The 21616-nt window shown below is 46.9% G+C and overlaps 2 protein-coding genes across 6 annotated transcripts in view; one reads left to right on the plus strand and one right to left on the minus strand.

Annotated features, from left to right (window-relative positions):
- TRIM67 (tripartite motif containing 67) overlaps window positions 1–20586 on the minus strand; it is a 64005-nt gene extending 43419 nt beyond the window's left edge. For all 4 annotated transcript variants that reach the window (XM_074948810.1, XM_074948809.1, XM_074948808.1 and 1 more), the window contains exons 1-2: window positions 19720–20586; window positions 11826–11921 (exon numbers count right to left, since the gene is read on the minus strand). In XM_074948810.1, coding sequence (XP_074804911.1) covers window positions 11826–11921; window positions 19720–20586 — 963 coding nt within the window. The remainder of the gene's footprint in view (window positions 1–11825; window positions 11922–19719) is intronic.
- The window catches only part of FAM89A (family with sequence similarity 89 member A), a 51959-nt gene continuing 49908 nt past the window's right edge, over window positions 19566–21616 (plus strand). The window contains exon 1 of one of the 2 annotated variants that reach the window (XR_012638867.1): window positions 19566–19858. The gene's annotated coding sequence lies outside the window, so the exon portion shown is untranslated. Of the gene's footprint in view, window positions 19859–20705; window positions 20891–21616 lie in introns of those variants that run through there. The other variant, XR_012638866.1, reaches the window with a different exon arrangement.

The raw sequence follows: 21616 nt of genomic DNA on the forward strand, positions 1-21616 counted from the left end.
ATCTTATAGTAAGAGCAACAAGGCCCCTTAGAGAATCAGGGAAGAGGTAGTGAGGGCAATCGGGCAGGTTGTGAAGAGTGTGAGAAGAATAGTGTAAGGGACTTGAAAGTGACCTAAGAAGAGAAAAAGGAGAGAAGAAAAGCAGAAATCCACAGTCAGGGAAAAAAATAAAGAGCAGAGAAAGAAAAAGGAGGCTGTGAACCCAAGAGTAAGCCCTGGTCTACATTATGAGTTTAGGTCAAATTTAGCAGCGTTAGATCAATTTAACCCTGCACCCGTCCACACGACGGAGCCATTTTTGTCGACTTAAGGGCTCTTAAGCTCAATTTCTGTACCCCTCCCAGACGAGGGGATTAGCGCTGAAATCGACATCGCCGGGTAGAATTTGGGGTCGTGTGAACGCAATTCAACGGTATTGGCCTCCAGGAGCTATCCCAGAATGCTCTATTGTGACCGCTCTGGACAGTACTTTCAACTCAGATGCACTAGCCAGGTACACAGAAAAAGCACCGGGAACTTTTGAATTTCATTTCCTGTTTGGCCACGTGGCATGACCATACAGAGCTCATCAGCAGAGGTGACCATGCAGTCCCAGAATCGCAAAAGAGCTCCAGCATGGACTGAACGGGAGGTACTGGATCTGATCGCGGTATGGGGAGACGAATCCGTGCTATCAGAACTCCATTCCAAAAGATGAAATGTCAAAATATTTGAAAAAAAATCTCCAAGGGCATGAAGGACAGAAGCTATATCAGGGACACACAGCAGTGCCGTGTGAAACTTAAGGAGCTCAGGCAAGGCTACCAAAAAACCAGAGAGGCAAACAGCCACTCCAGATCAGAACCCCAGAGATGCCGCTTCTATGAGGAGCTGCATGCAATTCTAGGTGATGCCCCTACCAGTACCCCATCCCTCTACGTGGAGTCTCACACAACAGGGATGAGGATTTTGGGGATGAGGCTGATGATGATGAGGTGGAGGATGAAACCGTTCTCCCTGACAGCCAGGAACTGTTTATCACCCTGGAGACCCTCCCAACCCGGGCTCCCAGACTTTGAAGGCGGAGAAGGCACCTCTGGTGAGTGTACCTTTGTAAATATAATACATGGTTTAAAAGCAAGCGTGTTTAATGATTAATTTCCCGGAAGACTTGGGATGCATTCGCGGCCAGTACAGCTACTGGAAAAGTCTGTTAATGTGCCTGGGGATGGAGAGGAAATCCTCCAGGGAAATCTCAATGAATGTACTCCCAAAGCCTTTGCAAAAGGTTTCTGGGGAGGGCAGCCTTATTCCGTCCTCCATGGTAGGACAATTTACCACGCCAGGCCAGTAGCACGTATTCTGGAATCACTGCATAACAAAGCATGGCAGCGTATGGTCCTGGTGTTTGCTGGCATTCAAACAACATCTGTTCTTTATCTCTCTGTGTTATCCTCAGGAGAGTGATATCATTCATGGTCACCTGGTTGAAATAGGGGAATTTTATTAAGGGGACATTCAGAGGTGGCCGTTCCTGTTGGGCTGTTTGCCTGGGGCAGAAAAGAAATCATCCCCGCTTTTAGCTACACAGTGGGGGGGTGGGGGGCGAGCATTCATGCTGAGCTGTTCACGTTTGGCTGGCAGGGATCTTCCCTGATACTAGTCATGCAGTGGGAGGAGGGGTGAAGCAATCATCCCAGAGAATTGGGGGAGGGGTTTAGTTGGATTTGTGCTGCACGTTAACCCGAAAACTGCAGCCCCTCCTTTTAAATGGCCAACCCAATGAGTGCTTGAAATGGGAAAGGAGGGCGCTGCTGTTTGAAACCATTCACCGTGAAAGAGTCTACCCATTGTTCTCTAAAATGTGTCTTTTTAAATACTACTCTCCCTTTTTTTCCTCCCGCAGCTGCAAATGTTTCAATGCTCCCCCTATCATCTCCATCCCAGAGGCTAGCGCAGATAAGAAGGCAAAAAAAACGTACTCGCGATGAAATGTTCTCTGAGCTCATGCAGTCCTCCTGCACTGAAAGAGCTCAGCAGAATGCTTGGAGGCAGACAATTGCAGAGTCCAGGAAAGCAGAAAATGAATGCGAGGAGCGGTGGCGGGAGCAAGATGATAGGTGGCGGCAGCAGCATGGTGAGAGGAGGCAGGAGGCAATGCTGAGGCTACTGGAGGATCAAACTGATATGCTCCGGCGTATGGTTGAGCTGCAGGAAAGGCAGCATGAGCACAGACCGCTGCTGCAGCAGCTGTGTAACCGCCCGCCCTCCTCCCCAAGTTCCACAGCCTCCTCACCCAGACGCCCAAGAACATTGGGGGGGGGGGGGGCGCCTCCAGGCACTCAACCACTCCAGCCCAGAGGACTGCCCAAGCAACAGAAGGCTGGCATTCAATAAGTTTTGAAGTGCAGTGTGGCCTTGTCCTGTCCTCCTCCCCCACCCCACCCGGTGCTTCCCTCTTCCCCCACCCCTCCTGGGCTACCTTGGCAGTTATCTCCCTATTTGTGTGACGAATTAATAAAGAATGTATGAATTTGAAACAACAATGACTTTATTGCCTCTGCAAGCGGTGATCGAAGGGAGGAGGGCGGTTGGCTTACAGGGAAGTAGAGTGAACCAAGGGGGCGGGTTTTCATCAAGGAGAAACAAACAGAACTTTCATACCGTAGCCTGGCCAGTCATGAAACTGGTTTTCAAAGCTTCTCTGATGCGCAGCATGCCCTGCTGTGCTCTTCTAACTGCCCTAGTGTCTGGCTATGCGTAATCAGTGGCCAGGCAATTTGCCTCAACCTCCCACCCCAACATAAACGTCTCCCCCTTACTCTCACAGATATTGTGGAGCACACAGCAAGCAGTAATAACAATGGGAATATTGGTTTTGCTGAGGTCTAACCAAGTCAGTAAACTGTGCCAGCATGCTTTTAAACGTCCAAATGCACATTCTACCACCATTCTGCACTTGCTCAGCCTATAGTTGAACAGCTCCTGACTACTGTCCAGGGTGCCTGTGTATAGCTTCAAAAGCCATGGCATAAAGGGGTAGGCTGGGTCCCCAAGGATAACTATAGGCATTTCAACATCCCCAACAGTTATTTTCTGGTCTGGGAATAAAGTCCCTTCCTACAGCTGTTCAAACAGACCAGAGTTCCTGAAGATGTGAGCATCATGTACCTTTCCCAGCCATCCCACACTGATGTCCCTTGTGATCCACCAGTGCTTGCAGCACCATTGAAAAGTACCACTTTCGGTTTATGTACTGGCTGCCAAGGTGCTCCGGTTCCAAGAGAGGGATATGCGTTCCGTCTATCGCCCCACCAAAGTTAGGGAAACCCATTGCAGCAAAGCCATCCACTATGACCTGCACATTTCCCAGAGTCACTACCCTTGATAGCAGCAGCTCAGTGATTGTGTTGGCTACTTGGATCACAGCCGCCCCCACAGTCGATTTGCCCACTCCAAATTGATTCCCAACTGACCAGTAGCTGTCTGGCGTTGCAAGCTTCCCGAGGGCTATCACCACTCGCTTGTGAACTGTGAGGGCTGTTCTCATCTTGGTATTCTTGTGCTTCAAGGCAGGGGAAAGCAAGTCACAAAGTTCCATGAAAGTGCCCTTACGCACACGAAAGTTTCGCAGCCACTGGGAGTTATCCCAGACCTGCAACACTGTGCAGTCCCACCAGTCTGTGCTTGTTTCCTGGGCCCAGAATTGGTCTTCCACTCCATGAGCCTGCCCCACTGCCACCAGGATGTCCAAATTGTCAGGGCCCGTACTTTGAGAGAAGACTGTGTCCATGTCCTCATCAATCTCATCACCGTGCTGCCATCGCCTCCTCGCCTGGTTTTGCAGATTCTGGTTCTGAACATACTACAGAATAATGCGCAGGGTGTTTACAATGCTCATAACTGCCGCGATGATCCGAGTGGGCTCCATGCTTGCCGTGGTATGGCGTCTGAGGAGAGCAGAGTTGCAGCGGAAGTGGTGGATGATGATGGTTAGCAGGCCTCCTGCACCGTCTGCTGAAAGCAATATGGCATCCACACGGAAAAAAGGCGCGAAATGATTGTCTGCCGTTGCTTTCACGGAGGGAGGGGCGACTGACGACATGTACTCAAAACCACCAGTGACAATGTTTTTGCCTCATCAGGCATTGGGAGCTTAACCCAGAATTCCAATGGGCAGCGGAGACTGCAGGGATAGCTACCCACAGTGCAACGCTCCGAAAGTCGACACTAGCCACTGTACTGTGGACGCACTCCGCCGACTTAATGTGTTTAGTGGGGGGACACACAATCGACTGCATAAAATCGCTTCTATAAAAATCGACTTCTATAAATTTGACGTAATTTTGTAGTGTAGACATATCCTAAGAGCACAGCTCTCTCTCACTCAGCAAGGGAGTAAAGGGTTTAACTTGCTGTCTGACTTGTATGGTGTTTAAATACAATGATAAAAACTACACATCTTTTATTCCACTGAGCAAATGTTTGTGTGTAAGACAGTTCTGCTGAGGGGTGAAAGTGGGAGGCTGTCAGTACTGAGGTATTTATTGGAGACAACCAGAATCATGCTTCTCAGTTCAAGCCATGGATCTGAATCCAAATATTACCAGTGTTCTGACTTGGTCAGATTTTGTGTTCCAGTTCAGACCCATTATAGAGATAGGCCCATGAAGTGGAGTTCAGTCCAACTCCAGATTCAAATTTTCTCAAAACTCAGAGGGTGGGGTGTCATAACCATAGGGCTAGCCTAAATTCCTCCTTACCTGTAAGGGGTTAAGAAGCTCAAGTAACCTGGTTGGCACCTGACCAAAGGAACCAATGGGGACAAAAGATACTTTCAAATCTGGGAGGGGAGAGGTTTTGTTTTGGGTTCTTTGTTTGTGTGGCTGTTCGCTCCTGGGACTAAGAGGGACCGGACATCAATCCATGTTCTCCAAATCTTCCTCAAGAAGTCTCTCAAATTTCAAACTTGTAAGTAACAGCCAGGCAAGGTGTATTAGTTTACCTTTGTTTTCTCAATTTGTAAATTTTCCCTTTGCTAGAGGGAGGTTTATCCCTGTTTTGTTATAACTTTGAAACTAAGGCCAGAGGGGGTTCCTCTGTGCTCTTCGAATTTTCTGATACTCTGTAAGGCTAACTACCAGCCTAAGTTTACAGAGGTGATTCTTTTACCTTTTTCTCTTTAAATAAAATCCTTCTTTTTAAGAACCTGACTGATTTTTCCATTGTTCTAAGACCCAGGGGTTTGGGTCTGTAGTCCCTTTGTAACCAGTTGGTGAGGATATATGCTCAAGCCTTCCCCAGGAAAGAGGGTGTAGGCTCGGGGGAATATTTTGGGGGGAACTGGAGTCCAAGTGGTCCTTTCCCTGATTGTTTGTTAAATCATTTGATGGTGGCAGCAATCCCAAGGCAAGAAAGAAATCTGTGCCTTGGGGAAGTTTTAACCTAAGCTGGTAAGAATAAGCTTAGGGGGTCTTTCATGCGGGTCCCCATATCTGTACCCCAGAGTTCAGAGTGGGGAAGAAACCCTGACATGGGGATTAGCTGCAGGTTTCTACTTTGGGTTCACTTCTAGGATTTTAGTAACATGGGGTGGAGATTCAGGGGGTCACAGTCAAGAATACCAGAACAGACAATTCCTGGTCATTCGACTCTAACTACAACAGGACCATTATGCATAACAATTTTCCACTGTTTCTGTTCATATGCATTAAGGGATTTTACAGCACAGTTTTAAATTTAGGTTTCAAGAGGGAAAAAGTAGCTACTGACGGGGGCTAGGTGACCCAGTGGATCAGTGATGGACTATGGAGTCCTTCACCTGCAGCTCACTGCTTCAAAGCTGTCCAATGTGTATAGTGAGTGGCTAAAGTTCATTACCACCTGACAGTTGTTTGGTGGCCTAAGGGATATGGGTTGGTGGTTCAGGCCAGTTCCTATCAGTCAGTTATCCATATCACCTAAAAAAAAAAAAAAAGTTAATCTCCCTTATTGGCACTTCTAGCAGAGCAAAAAAGGAACACAAAAGGTGGGGGATACAACATTCTGTGGCACTTCACATATGTTGGCAGCATTTGTGGTATAAACTCAATTTGGGGTTTTTTAAATAATTAAATTTTAGATCAAATTTGTATTTCTCAAACTCCTGCCTTCCCTTTCTGTGCAAAGCAGGAACTGGGGATTGCTCACTGATGACAAAAGGGCCAGAAGTAAAGCAGAAAGCACACAGTGGGTATACCATAGAAGCTATGCTAGAAAAGATCACTAGTTAGAACAATAATAATCCTCCCCTAGCGCCCTGGTAAATCAGTATAGGGAAGCAGGCACTGCTGCTGCATGTCCCAGACCTGTTCTATGGGTAGAGAGAGAGATGAAAATTCCCCAATATCCAGCAACTTTCATAAGCCTACATTCACTTGAAAAAAACAATTGAGTTTCCCACTAGTTTTGTGCTCTTGTCGTGCAAATATAAATTTATGTTTTAGAAGACATTAATTAGCCTTTTGCCCAATGTAATGAATCAAAATCCAATTATCAGAGCTGAACAGAAACATACACAACAATAATTTCCACTCAATCCCCCCCGAATTCATTTTGGCAGTGTTTGGGCCCTTTTTGTATTTTGACTTTCCACAAATATCCGAACTATTAAAATATAAGAATGTTCTCAGAAACAGCATAATTTAAGCAAATGTTGAACTATTCACGGGTAGTAAGTTTTGAATTTGTAAAAATGAGTATTTGTACCAAAACCCTGACTCTAAGCCCTCGTCTACACTAGGACTTTAGGTCGAATTTAGCAGCATTAAATCGATGTAAACCTGCACCCGTCCACACGATGAAGCCCTTTATTTCGACTTAAAGGGCTCTTAAAATCGATTTCCTTACTCCACCCCTGACAAGTGGATTAGCGCTTAAATCGGCCTTGCCAGGTCGAATTTGGGGTACTGTGGACACAATTCGACGGTATTAGCCTCCGGGAGCTATCCCAGAGTGCTCCATTTTGACCGCTCTGGACAGCACTCTCAACTCAGATGCACTGGCCAGGTAGACAGGAAAAGAACAGCGAACTTTTGAATCTCATTTCCTGTTTGGCCAGCGTGGCAAGCTGCAGGTGACCATGCAGAGCTCATCAGCAGAGGTGACCATGATGGAGTCTCAGAATCGCAAAAGAGCTCCAGCATGGACCGAACGGGAGGTACGGGATCTGATCGCTGTATGGGGAGAGGAATCCGTGCTATCAGAACTCCGTTCCAGTTTTCAAAATGCCAAAACCTTTGTCAAAATCTCCCAGGGCATGAAGGACAGAGGCCATAACAGGGACCCAAAGCAGTGCCGCGTGAAACTGAAGGAGCTGAGGCAAGCCTACCAGAAAACCAGAGAGGCGAACGGCCGCTCCGGGTCAGAGCCCCAAACATGCCGCTTCTATGATGAGCTGCATGCCATTTTAGGGGGTTCAGCCACCACTACCCCAGCCGTGTTGTTTGACTCCTTCAATGGAGATGGAGGCAATACGGAAGCAGGTTTTGGGGACGAAGAAGATGATGATGATGACGAGGTTGTAGATAGCTCACAGCAAGCAAGCGGAGAAACCGGTTTTCCCGACAGCCAGGAACTGTTTCTCACCCTGGACCTGGAGCCAGTACCCCCCGAACCCACCCAAGTCTGCCTCCTGGACCCAGCAGGCGGAGAAGGGACCTCCGGTGAGTGTACCTTTTAAAATACTATACATGGTTTAAAAGCAAGCATGTGAAAGGATTACTTTGCCCTGGCATTCGCGGCTCTCCTGGATATACTCCCAAAGCCTTTGCAAAAGGTTTCTGGGGAGGGCAGACTTATTGCGTCCTTCATGGTAGGACACTTTACCACTCCAGGCCAGTAACACGTACTCGGGAATCATTGTACAACAAAGCATTGCAGTGTATGTTTGCTGGCGTTCAAGCAACATCCGTTCTTTATCTCTCTGTGTTATCCTCAGGAGAGTGAGATATAATCCATGGTCACCTGGTTGAAATAGGGTGCTTTTCTTCAGGGGACACTCAGAGGAGCCCATTCCTGCTGGGCTGTTTGCCTGCGGCTGAACAGAAATGTTCCCCGCTGTTAGCCACAGGGAGGGGGGAAGGTTGAGGGGGTAGCCACGCGGTGGGGGGAGGCAAAATGCGACCTTGTAACGAAAGCACATGTGCTATGTATGTAATGTTAACAGCAAGGTTTACCCTGAAAGAGTGTAGCCAGTGTTTTATAAAATGTGTCTTTTTAAATACCGCTGTCCCTTTTTTTTTCTCCACCAGCTGCATGTGTTTCAATGATCACAGGATCTTCTCCTTCCCAGAGGCTAGTGAAGATTAGAAAGAAAAAAAAACGCACTCGAGATGAAATGTTCTCCGAGCTCATGCTGTCCTCCCACACTGATAGAGCACAGACGAATGCGTGGAGGTAAATAATGTCAGACTGCAGGAAAACACAAAATGACCAGGAGGAGAGGTGGCGGGCTGAAGAGAGTAAGTGGCGGGCTGAAGAGAGGGCTGAAGCTCGAATGTGGCGGCAGCGTGATGCGAGGAGGCAGGATTCAATGCTGAGGCTGCTGGAGGACCAAACCAGTATGCTCCAGTGTATGGTTGAGCTGCAGCAAAGGCAGCTGGAGCACAGACTGCCACTACAGCCCCTGTGTAACCAACCGCCCTCCTCCCCAAGTTCCATAGCCTCCACACCCAGACGCCCAAGAACGCGGTGGGGGGGCCTCCGGCCAACCAGCCACTCCACCACAGAGGATTGCCCAAAAAAAAGAAGGCTGGCATTCAATAAATTTTAAAGTTGTAAACTTTTAGAGTGCTGTGTGGCATTTTCCTTCCCTCCTCCACCACCCCTCCTGGGCTACCTTGGTAGTCATCCCCCTATTTGTGTGATGAATGACTAAAGAATGCATGAATGTGAAGCAACAATGACTTTATTGCCTCTGCAAGCGGTGATCGAAGGGAGGAGGAGAGGGTGGTTAGCTTACAGGGAAGTAGAGTGAACCAAGGGGCGGGGGGTTTCATCAAGGAGAAACAAACAGAACTTTCACACCGTAGCCTGGCCAGTCATGAAACTGGTTTTCAAAGCCTCTCTGATGCGTACCGCGCCCTCCTGTGCTCTTCTAACCGCCCTGGTGTCTGGCTGCGCGTAACCAGCAGCCAGGCGATTTGCCTCAACCTCCCACCCCAACATAAACGTCTCCCCCTTAGTCTCACAGATATTGTGGAGCACACAGCAAGCAGTAATAACAGTGGGAATATTGGTTTCGCTGAGGTCTAAGCGAGTCAGTAAACTGCGCCAGCGCGCCTTTAAACGTCCAAATGCACATTCTACCACCATTCTGCACTTGCTCAGCCTGTAGTTGAACAGCTCCTGACTACTGTCCAGGCTGCCCGTGTACGGCTTCATGAGCCATGGCATTAAGGGGTAGGCTGGGTCCCCAAGGATACATATAGGCATTTCAACATCACCAACAGTTATTTTCTGGTCTGGGAATAAAGTCCCTTCTTGCAGCTTTTGAAACAGACCAGAGTTCCTGAAGATGCGAGCGTCATGTACCTTTCCCGGCCATCCCACGTTGATGTTGGTGAAACGTCCCTTGTGATCCACCAGAGCTTGCAGCACTATTGAAAAGTACCCCTTGCGGTTTATGTACTCGCCGGCTTGGTGCTCCGGTGCCAAGATAGGGATATGGGTTCCGTCTATGGCCCCACCACAGTTAGGGAATGCCATTGCAGCAAAGCCATCCACTATGACCTGCACGTTTCCCAGGGTCACTACCCTTGATATCAGCAGATCTTTGATTGCGTGGGCTACTTGCATCACAGCAGCCCCCACAGTAGATTTGCCCACTCCAAATTGATTCCCAGCTGACCGGTAGCTGTCTGGCGTTGCAAGCTTCCACAGGGCTATTGCCACTCGCTTCTCAACTGTGAGGGCTGCTCTCATCTTGGTATTCATGCACTTCAGGGCAGGGGAAAGCAAGTCACAAAGTTCCATGAAAGTGCCCTTACGCATGCGAAAGTTTCGCAGCCACTGGGAATCGTCCCAGACCTGCAACACTATGCGGTCCCACCAGTCTGTGCTTGTTTCCCGAGCCCAGAATCGGCGTTCCACAGCATGAACCTGCCCCATTAGCACCATGATGCATGCATTGGCAGGGCCCATGCTTTCAGAGAAATCTGTGTCCATGTCCTGATCACTCACGTGACCGCGCTGACGTCGCCTCCTTGCCCGGTATCGCTTTGCCAGGTTCTGGTGCTGCATATATTGCTGGATAATGCGTGTGGTGCTTAATGTGCTCCTAATTGCCAAAGTGAGCTGAGCGACCTCCATGCTTGCCTTGGTATGGCGTCCGCACAGAAAAAAGGCGCGGAACGATTGTCTGCCGTTGCTCTGACGGAGGGAGGGGCGACTGACGACACGGCTTACAGGGTTGGCTTCAGGGAGCTAAAATCAACAAAGGGGGTGGCTTTACATCAAGGAGTAGTTCAGGCAGGACTTCACGGAGGGTTCCAATAAGAAATGGTGCACCTAAGTTATTGTTCTTATTGGAACAAGGAGGTTAGCCTGGCCTCTGATTGATACATGGCTAGATTTACCTCGCTGCACCTTCTCTGTGAGTGACTGCAGTGTGACCTAGAGGAATGAGTCCCCTAGACAGGGGAGGAGGCAAATGAGTACAAAACAAATCTGGTCTATTTCTTGTTTTGATCCACTCCATCTATCTTTTACATCTTTGGCTGGCAGCAGACGGTGCAGAAGGACTGCATGCCATCCACATCTCATGGCTGCTCGGCAGAAGACGGTACAATAGGACTGCTAGCAATCCATATTGCCTGCCTGCTCACCATAAGACGGTTCAATAGGACTGACTGCCGGACTTAAGAGAATGACCTGGTCAGGTCACTAAAAATTTAGTCCCTGCGCCCATGTCTGCCCAGGCGCTCCTGATCGACCTCACACAGGCGACCAGGAGCACCTCGGACATGACGAGGACGGCTACCAGTCGTACTGTACCGTCTGCTGCCAGAAGGCAATGGGTTGCTGCTACTGTGTAGCAATGCCGTACCGCGTCTGCCAGCACCCAGGAGACATACGGTGACGGTTACCTGAGCGGGCTCCATGCTTGCGGTGGTATGGCGTCCGCACAGGTAACTCAGGAAAAAAGGCGCGAAACGATTGTCTGCCCTTGCTTTCACGGAGGGAGGGAGGGAGGGAAGGGGGGACTGACGATATGTACCCAGAACCACCCGCGACAATGTTTCAGCCCCATCAGGCATTGGGATCTCAACCCAGAATTCCAATGGGCAGCGGAGACTGCGGGAACTGTGGGATAGCTACCCACAGTGCAACGCTCCGGAAGTCGACTCTAGCCTCGGTACTGTGGAAGCACTCCGCCGAGTTAATGCACTTAATGCACTTCTGTGGGGACACACACACTCGAATATATAAAACCGATTTCTAAAAAAACGACTTCTATAAATTCGACCTTATTCCGTAGTGTAGACATACCCTTAGAATTACATTCATCCAGTCAGTGAACAGAAGCACACCATACAACCAATGAGTCCAATCAGAAATTAAACAACACAGTTCAAACTTCCAATTTTGAATATCAACTTCTTGCAACAAATGGCATACAATCTACAGGCCAACAAACATTTGTAGACATTAGCTGATGAATAATTTTGCCTAACAAATACATTCAAGAAAAGAGTATGTTATTCCAGGCAATTTGTGAACAGCAAGAGACTAAAGTCATCAAATAAATTATGCACTCAGCTCTAATGATTACTGTATTATCAAAACAACAAGTAGTATACAATTACCTGTATCTGCTGTAATATATTTTTCAGTTGAACCAAAAATTCTTTAGCTTCCTTTGCTTTATCTGAAACACCATTTAAAGCCTGAGACAGCTGTGTCTGTAAGAAACAGAATTTAAAATGAAAAATTAGAGATAAAATGCAAATGAATTCTTACTAATTCTTACTTCTTACAATTAAATATTAAAAGGCTTACTTGGCATCACATGTATTCTTACTTGCATAGAGGATTTGTGCTAGAAAAGAGCAAGCTAGAATTTCAATTGTAATAGATTTAGTAAGGGTGTGGGTAGAATCTCTGTGTGGGTAGTCAGTTATTGTCTCCATTTTCCAATTAAATATAATGACTAGTTAAGTCACAACACTTACAAAAGCCTAAAACTGCTCACATATGCATGGAAATGATAGTATCTTATATTTACATAGTGTCGGTCATGCTGAAAAATCCCCAAATGATCTCAACTAGCAATTTCTTAACTCTAAGCCTGAAATTTTTACCAACTTTGTAGTGTCAGCTACAATTAAAATATATTAGAACTTTCATTACAAACCCTGTTTGTATAGTCTTGTAACATTGTATAAAAATTTCTTTTGGGGCTGAAAGCATCCATTCTTCAACTTAACCCAGAGGTGAATATTTCTGGAAAGATTGAGAAAAATTCCTTTACCCATTTTGAGTTATGAGAGGGTGAAAAAAATATATGAACTTTCACCATTGTTCGACAACTTTAAGCTAATGTTTTGTTTATGAATAATTTAAATGGCAAAATTTTACAACATGATATTTGAACTACAATTCTAGCCACAAGACTAAGCAACTTTAACTCCACCCCTTTGTGCATATGAACTACAATTACCGTCACATGACCACATATTAGTGCTCAAAGTATAAAACATGGCATTTGATAACTTTGTATTTAGCTGTGATACTCTGAACACCTTTCCCAGAGCTGAAGAAGAGCTCTGTGTAAGGTCAAAAGCTTGTCTCTTTCACCAACAGAAGTTGGTCCAATAATCGATATTATCTCAGCCACCTTGTTTACTTGATAATAACCTTAGACACGTGCAGTATCTTGCACAACCATATTAATGTAACACACACAAAAATGCATTAAATTATTTCTCTGAAAAGTACACGTGAAGGCCCTGCTCCTGTAATTGCATCCATGGAAGCAGACCCTTGTCCCTGCATAGAGCTTCAATTACCTTTGCTCCCTCACAGATGAGATTGCAAGATCAGACTCTAGAATATATTTAAACAACATACTACAGATGCAGAATAGCAAAACTGTCTAATTGTCAACTGCACTATGTTTTGTGTTATGTTATCGCAGATGTAACTTCAGGAACTCTTTCAATACTATATCAACCAGCAGTGTTTCATTAAAATAACTTGTGGAAAATATACTATGAGCCATATCCTCTGCTGCTGTTAATTGATGTAGCTGCATTGAAGCACATGGAGCTATGCCAATTTACACTAGCTGAGGATCTTGGCATTGGTCTCTTACTACAATGTTAGCTCTTAGGCCCAGCGCCACAAAGGTACTTAGGTATTCTCTCTCTCTCTCTTTCTACCTCAATAACTGTTTAAATATTTATCTACAGTAAAATGTTAGATTACTCTGAAATCTTAGGTGCTAAGTGAGTTCAGGGACCTACAGAGTTCGGCAGGAGTTTTGTGGCTCGCAGTGGAGCGAAAACTGGGACTTAGATACCTAACTTTGTTGTTTAGGCACTTACGTACCTTTGTAGATGTGGGCCAAAGTCACCATTTATTCTCTGCTTGCTCCTTGGGGGAAGTGATTTACAGCTACCCTGACAAGAGCACAGCTCACTTCCCCCTTGTGCCAGCTCAGCTCTACCCAACCCCTCCCCTGCTCTACCCGTCCTTCACCCCTTCCTCCCTATGCACCTGCTCAACTAGGAAAGGGAAGACATTGGGTGCGCTGCTCCTCCTGCTCTATTTCCTATGCTTTGACCAATGCGGTAGGAAGCTCTAACACAACCACAGGAGGGTCTTACCTTATGTAGCCACATTAGGGGTAGGCACAAATTGGCCCTTAATGGGACATAGCATTGAAGGCTTAAGGAACAATCAACCCTAATGTTTACCCTTCTGTTCATGGGAATGTTCCATATTAAGCCCAGTTATATGTATTGTACTGGTACCAAATTTGAAAATAGAATATCCTCTACTACAATTAACTTGTAACTAATCTAATAGCAATAATATAATTATTATAGCTCTTCCTGTCAGTACCTATGTATGTGTTTTTACAACTTCCTACTAAAATTCTTGGCATCTCACAAAATTTGAAGTAACAATGTCTGGTACAAAAGTTTACCAGGCTCATTGGGCCAAATTCTTATCCCTTGATAAGGTCCCTATATGCTACCAGAGCACCACAAAGGGGCTGATGAAGATTCCCCCAGTTTTACATGCCTTTTGGTCACATGCCTGTACCCCACCACAGGACATATTTTTGCCAGCACCAGGTGGGAATGTGATGGAATGGTGTGACAAAGTATGGAGAGAGCGGGGCTGGACTGTGATGTGCTCTGCCAATCAGTGGCTAGTGGAATGGTCCCAACAGGACAAGTGTGCCTCAGCCACAAAACAAAGACAACTATAATTAGTCCATGACAAAAATATAATTGCCACCACTCCAACATCTAATCCCATCCCCAACATCAGAGCACAGTGCATCCCACAGTATGGATGGGGCCAAAAACTAGGGTTTGTCCCATAGATATCCTGGCAGCCATTAAATTCTGAGTCAATCCAGATCAATCATCAACTACATGGATATTAATGTAACTGAGCACATTCAGTCTCAGCTCCTCATATATAGCCACCATGAAGACCCTGTATATAAACTTGACAAAGACTGATCAAATAACTTGACCAAACTTTTCCACTCATTAAACAATTGCAGTTGTGCTACTGCAAGTAGAATATGAAAGCCAGTTCTCTGCGCACTAAACCCATTTAGAGATAATAGCCTTGTTTATTAAAACATTTATAGGGTAGTTTTTAAAGCAAATGGATTTAGCCATGTACTTTCCATTAAAACAAAATGGATTCAGATGCCTAAAACCTCCATAAGCCACTATAAAAAGCACCCTGTACATTCAGAGCTTTCTTTCAAACAGTGGAAGGATTTGCTTGAAGCTGAACAGCAAGTTACAAGCTCTATTAATTATGACAATTAATAATTCCTGACAAATGTTGTTCTATCCACATTGATCTTAATTTTAATATCTGGGTCCAGCAATGAAATAAGGATTCTGTAGATGGGTAAAAAGATTATACTCTTATCAAATATAGTAACAGACAGATAACGAGGAGGACAAGTAATCAAATCTAGCTAGGCATAGAAGACTGATGTTTTCCCTGATTTTAGAAAATGAGACAGATAATTCTATCATTCTTTTTCAAAAGAAGAGTTCATTGCTCATTTATCTTTCTTTTTCTCCATCTATCATCATAGCAAATTAACTACTGATTACATCATATGATCCAGGCACTGAATTCTTAAAGAGCTTCCAAGTTTCTGGGAATGGAGGGTAGGGGTTTGGGGGCAATTCTGGTCTACCTTCTAAAGGGGCATCCATACTCCAATATTTGCCCTCAACTACTTGCTCATCTCCCTATGCATCAGTGTCCTAAACAGACCCCTGTCCAACTAAAGTTCCTGATGCCATCTCTACTACAAGATCACACATACACAATAGTTATATTTTTTATGTACATGGCGGGACTCAACAGAAGTTGCAGAGCTGAGACTTGTTCACCATGCTTCCCCATACCTGCGAGTCAAAGGGCCCACAAGTTGAAATCTATCATTAGTAATATTATTAATATTTTTGTATTATAGTAGAGCCTAGAGATCCCAAATGTGATCATGGCTCCATCATACTAGGTGCTGTCCAAACACAAAGTACAATATCCTTCCCTCCGACAATAGGAGCACACAATTTTAATCAATCCCTTTAAAGCCTTCCTACCAGAACCTCAGCTGATATAAATCAATGATCCTCCACTGATTTATACCAACTGAGGATCTAGCTCTGTGTCTGTATATTACATAATTTCTAACTTCTCCAAAATAATTTACTTATGGCAGATTCCTACATATATTTCTAGGGGAAAGTATCTTTATTAAACTAACATGACTACAAAATGCTCATGGCAGATGAGCTAGATTATCTAGCAATAACATGTACAAACAATTAAATGTGTCATATAATTCTAAATACAATACTTTAATTTATGGTTGGCCAAAGTTACAGGACCCAGGAGGCAGTAAGTGTAAATTACTGCATCTGAAAACTTACTAAGGTCCAACTACAAATATCCAATTCCAAAATCCAACTATCTGAAAATAAACATGAAATGAGGGGTTAGACTGGCTCCTGTTGGCAGTTTCAATATTTTTATTTCCTGCCAAGTATATTGTTCTAGGATAATTAACACTTACAAGACATGAAAAGATTACTATCACAAAAATTAGTTAATTTTAGGTTATTTTACTGTTCTCTTTAGAACCTTTATCATAACATTCAAGCTACATATAACAAGAGAAAATCACATTCTGTGAGAACAAACTCTCAGGAGGAAAAGTGCAGTGAAAACACAAAACAACAGAATTTAGTTCATTCCTCTGACAAAGTCTGTAAGAAGAATGAGAAATGATTTAAAATGTATCTTGATCAGCACCACAGTTTATCACATCATTTCAAAAGGCGTTAATCAGTTGTAGCACAAGTAGACTCTAGTAGAATACAAACTGGCTTCACAATCTACTAAACACTTATGCATACTGAAGTCAATCATTGTTCATCAGGGGTTCGGCAGGCTCCCTGATGAAGACTTTCCACCAAAAAATCAGATTCTGCAATTAGCATAAATGGCAAAAGCTGTGAATTCATGACCTGAGGCTTATGAGTCAAGTGAATTTAACTCCTGAACACAAAAAAATCAAGTTATTCAGGAGATGCTTTAATGGTCTAAGTAAGTCCTTAGCTGGAAGTACTTTGACTCTGTTGAAACACAGATTGAAGTACTGCCAGGGCTGATTCACCCATTCATTCTTCTGATCAATAAACAAAGTTCTGTGCAGTGGATGCCATGTGGGATCTTTTCATGAGTCTTTACAAATTGAAGCCCAGTGTGTTCTGCATCAGCACTACTGTGTGGGGGAGCCAGGGATCAGGGCACAAGAAGTGATTCATTTTCTACCCCTATGCAGTAGCCAGAAATTATCACAGACCCTCTCATTACCTCCACAGGTGCTAATCATACCAAAGAGAACAGGGAGGAGGTGAGCCTTTCCTCTGCAGTAACCAACAGAAGGAAGCAAGCTGCCCCACCTGAAGGGTTGTAGCAGTTGGGTGCTCACCCTCCACGAGGGAGGGACCCGCCTCAGTGCTGCTGTATGGATAGTTGTAATGTGCTGAGGATGACAAGCACTCTATAAATGTAAAATATCAATCATTAATTCTTAATCGAGTCAGTGTCCAGCCTTCCTGGTGAGTCTGACAAGCTTCAAATCAATTTTAAGACAATCATCTCTTGGTCTCTATCCAAAAAATATATGAAACAACCTCAGCTCCATCTTGCACACAAATATCAGCAAACTTATGTGAAAGTACTATCTCCCAAAACCCCCAGACAGGTTCAAATTATAATGAGTATTAATACTAGGGATGAGTGACCCAGACTGGAACAATCTGTGAACTGGCCAAGCCTTCATCTGTCCCATAACCAAACACTACCATCACTAGTTTTTGGATCAATGTGGATAAGACCCTCGCCTCCTCCATCCTTAACTGCCATCATGACTGTGGATCACAGCCACCATACAAGCCTCTAAAAGACCCTAGCACGACTTGCAAATAAACCTCTACACACCTTCCCTCTCTGCAGCTCTCCAGCGGGTCCCGGGCAACCTTCTGTCACTGATACATTTATAGCAAAGTGACAGATAAAGATGCTCTCGAAGGCCCAACAGCTGTCTGCCTCTCTAATTTAATTTGGATTGGGAAGAAAGCAGATTTGGTTTGAGATTTGGAAGTTGAGATGTTATGGCCCAATGCAAGATCACAGAGAGGGAGCGTTTGGGTTACTAGAAGGTCATGAGAAGGGAATATGCTGCCCAGGGTCTAATAGAGGGTCAACAAGAAGGGAGGAAGGACCAGGGGCCTATTGGAGAGTTGCGTGAAGGGAAAGGAGAGCGGAAGGCTATCAGAGAATTATGGAAATGAGGTAGCCTCAATGTTCAGATAAACATCAAGACACTAGGGTGAGTCACCCAGAATCGTCCTCTTATCTCACCCGCCTCAACAAGAACTGTCACTGACATAGAATACTTCTTCCTCATTGTGGGGCTAGATCCTTGGCCCCATTAAAGATACATTGTGTTACTCTGGTGGCATAAAGTGTACCGCTGCCCTGAAGGGGTAACAGGATTCCGCCAATACAGGGGAATCTTGGGTGGGGTATATCTGGTGTAGCCAGGTTTATATCAGCCCCCTTTCACAGAAGGTGTATTGGGGCTGGCTGGAGTTGGGAGGGGACATTCTGAGAATGTCCCTGTTGGATCATATTAAAGAAGTTCTGTATTAAAATCACAAATGAGTTTGATTCCTCATAGTTTAAATTCCAGGGTATTACTAATAAAGAGGTCTCTTGGCTTTTGGTCTCTTGTTTTTACTGTTTCTCTCCCTCTCTGTGTGAAACTTACAAGCTGCTAATTGTGTTAGTACATCCTAAGACAGAGTCTGTTCTCAAAGCAATACTTTGTAACAACAGAAACAGCACCCAGAGACTCCCTGCCCTTTTGTTGTATTCATCTCGCTTTGTTAACAATTGTGATTAAAATAGAGATAGAGGATGTATGTGGATGGATGCTTGGTGTGGATAATAACTGAATGATCAGGGAGGTGCCAGCCTAAGAATCCAGTGTCCATCGGCCAAAGAAGGCATCAAGTGGAAACAATGAGAGGACCCCCGGAGGGCAGACTGGAATCCACCCAACAGCCTCAAGGATGGGAGAACCAAAGAACAACACGCAGCCATCAGGAATGTGCCATCTGCTGATTGATTCAGCAACAGCATGATAAAGCAATTCCCATAGACTAACATAGGAATAAATCCCTATAAAAATGGACTCTAGAAACTGAGAACTTTGGGGTCTGATTCTGCAAACCAACTTCCAGGAGTATCAGATGTGCATCTAACAAGGCCCTGCTCCCTCCCCATGTCCAGGCCACCTGGCCAGTGGCTTGGCATGAGCAACTCTAAGGCTGGTAACTATGATAACAACGTTGCAGAACCTGTGTGTGTGCGTGTGTGTGTATGAATGAATGTGTGAATAAATATGAAACAATGGAATATTATAGCTATAACTAACTGCTTACTTTCTGTATTTCTTTCTGTATTCACAATAAATGTGGCATTTTGCCTTTTCTCCTCTAGTAAGATCCTGCTGGTTTTTATTTTATTTGCATAACATCCCAGGGGTGTGCTGGGGGCATTCCAGGACTAACCTTGTCTAGGGGACTCTTATAGACAGCATAAATTGCAGCAGTCCTGGGGCTGCTCTAATTTGAAGGGCCAGTTTAACCCCCTGCCTGCTACAGGAGCAGGGGAGGAGTAAAGGTAACTGAGAGCCACCTTTATCTCCTCCCACCTCAGCATGATCTTGGGCAGAGGAGGATTGCAGAAGCCAAAACAGAGCCCTAGTCTGGGGAAAGTGCTTGGAGGTCTGGAGCTGGAGGGTGTTGGAGAAGAGGCCAGTGGAGCTAATGATCAGAGACCTTCCCCCCCGGCCATGAAGGCAGGGCCGTGCTGCTTGGGTTGGGGGGGGCACCCCCACGCTCCCGAGCTTACCTTGTGCTGTTTCCACATAGCCCCCAGGGCTTTCACCTCGTGCTGGCCATGCTTGCCCTCCTCCAGGCACTGGTAGCAGACGGGGGTGCCGCAGCTCACGCAGTACATGCTGTAGTTCTCCAGCTCGTGATCGGCGCAGGTGGGCAACTTGCGGGCGCCCCCCGCCGCCTTGCCGCCGCCGGGCCCGCCCGGGAGGCTGGGCGGGGGCAGCAGACGGTGCTTGGCGAAGGGCCCCCGGGTCGGGTGGCACTTGAGCTGGCAGGCGGCGCAGTACAGCACCTCGCACTGCTCGCACGCCACGGCGGCCGCCTCGGGCGGGCTGCGGTCGCAGAGCTGGCACTTGGCGGCGGCCCGGCCTTCCTGGTAGCGCTGCACGATGGCCTCCAGCAGCCGGTTGCGCGGGAAGCCGCGGAGGCCGCGCGGGTCCAGGGAGGCGCTGCGGTGGCATTGCGGGCAGGTGAGGGACGAGCTGGGGCCCGCCCCGCGGGGAGCCGCCGCCGAGGAGGAGCCGGCCGGGGCCGGCCCCAGCGGCAGCACCCGCACCCCGTTGGGGGACTTGAGGCTGGGGGTGTAGGAGCCGTAGCCGCTGTCGCTCTCGCTGTGCAGGCTCAGCTTGTCCGCGTGCTCCCCGCTGCCGCCGCCGCCGCCGCCCCCCGCGGCGCCCTCAGCCTCCGAGCCCGCCGCCGGCCCGGCTGCCGCGGCCCCAGGGGCCCGGGGCTGCAGCAAGGCGGGCAGGTGCTGCTCGCGCTCGGGCGTCTGCACGGCGATGGTGCGGGCGCAGGGCAGGCAGACGTTGTGCGAGCAGGGCAGGATGATGGGCTCCCGGAACAGCGAGCCGCACACCGGGCACTTCAGCTCCTCTTCCATGGCCGCGGCGCCGGGCCGGCCGGGTCAGCAGACAGGCCCGCCGAGGCGGGGCTCGCTGCCGCCTTCCCTGCCCATGCCCCAGCCTGGCCCCCGGCGCTCGGGCTCAGCACCCCGGGGGAGGGACAGCGGCTGGCTGGGCGGAGGCGGCGGAGCTCCGCACGCCGGGCTGCACACAGAGCCGCTGCTCCAGTGGCGCGCGCCCGGCGGGGCTGGACAGCTCCTGAGGCGCTGACCTGCAGAGGAGGCGCGGGCGCTGCAGCGGCAGGAGGCTATTGTTTATTGCCAGGCAATTTCCTCGCCCGTGGTGTGTGTGCAGCGCGCGGAGCGGAGCGGGCTGGGTCTCCACTGCAGCGAGTAGTACGGGGGGGGCGGGGCGCGGGGGGGGGGGAGGAAGAAAGGGCGGGAGTAGCCTGTGCCGCCAATAAGGGATGGCTCGCTGGCTGGCCGAGTCTGGAGCCAGCGATTCCTTCAAAGGGACTGTGCTGTGATGGCTTTATCGGTTTAAAAATTCCATTATTAATGGAAATAGACAGAGAAAAGGAGGAAGCTTGAAAGCGAATAACAAACCAAAAAAATATGTTTCTTTCGATACATTTCTTATCATGCTCCAACCCAAAGGCGAGCCACTAAACGTTCAGGCATTGTTAGAGAGAATGCAAGGGGGGGAGGGGGTTGCTATTATAGGCATGAATCTTGGTTGGCTGCTCCATGCACAAGCAATGGGAGTGGGAATCATGAGTAAAGAAATGCACCAGAGCTAGTAGCGATGTAACCCAAACCGAAATTTGCTGAGAAAATAAATCGGAGATGCCAGCTGAGAGTTTTCTGAATTGAAAATAAGCATTATTATAAGAAAGGAACCAGTGGTGGGAAATCCCCCATCTGTTTTGTTTGCGCTCCATATGTTTAGAGGGGATGTAAGGGTGGTTTATTAACAGAATGAAGAGATTATAAATAGAAATGATTTCACTACTTTGGGTAGATTATACGGTTTTGTGAGTCCCATCATGATTTAATATATAGTTTGGTT

The sequence above is a fragment of the Natator depressus genome, chromosome 3 (assembly GCF_965152275.1).
Source record: "Natator depressus isolate rNatDep1 chromosome 3, rNatDep2.hap1, whole genome shotgun sequence".
In the NCBI taxonomy this organism is placed as follows: Eukaryota; Metazoa; Chordata; order Testudines; family Cheloniidae; genus Natator; species Natator depressus.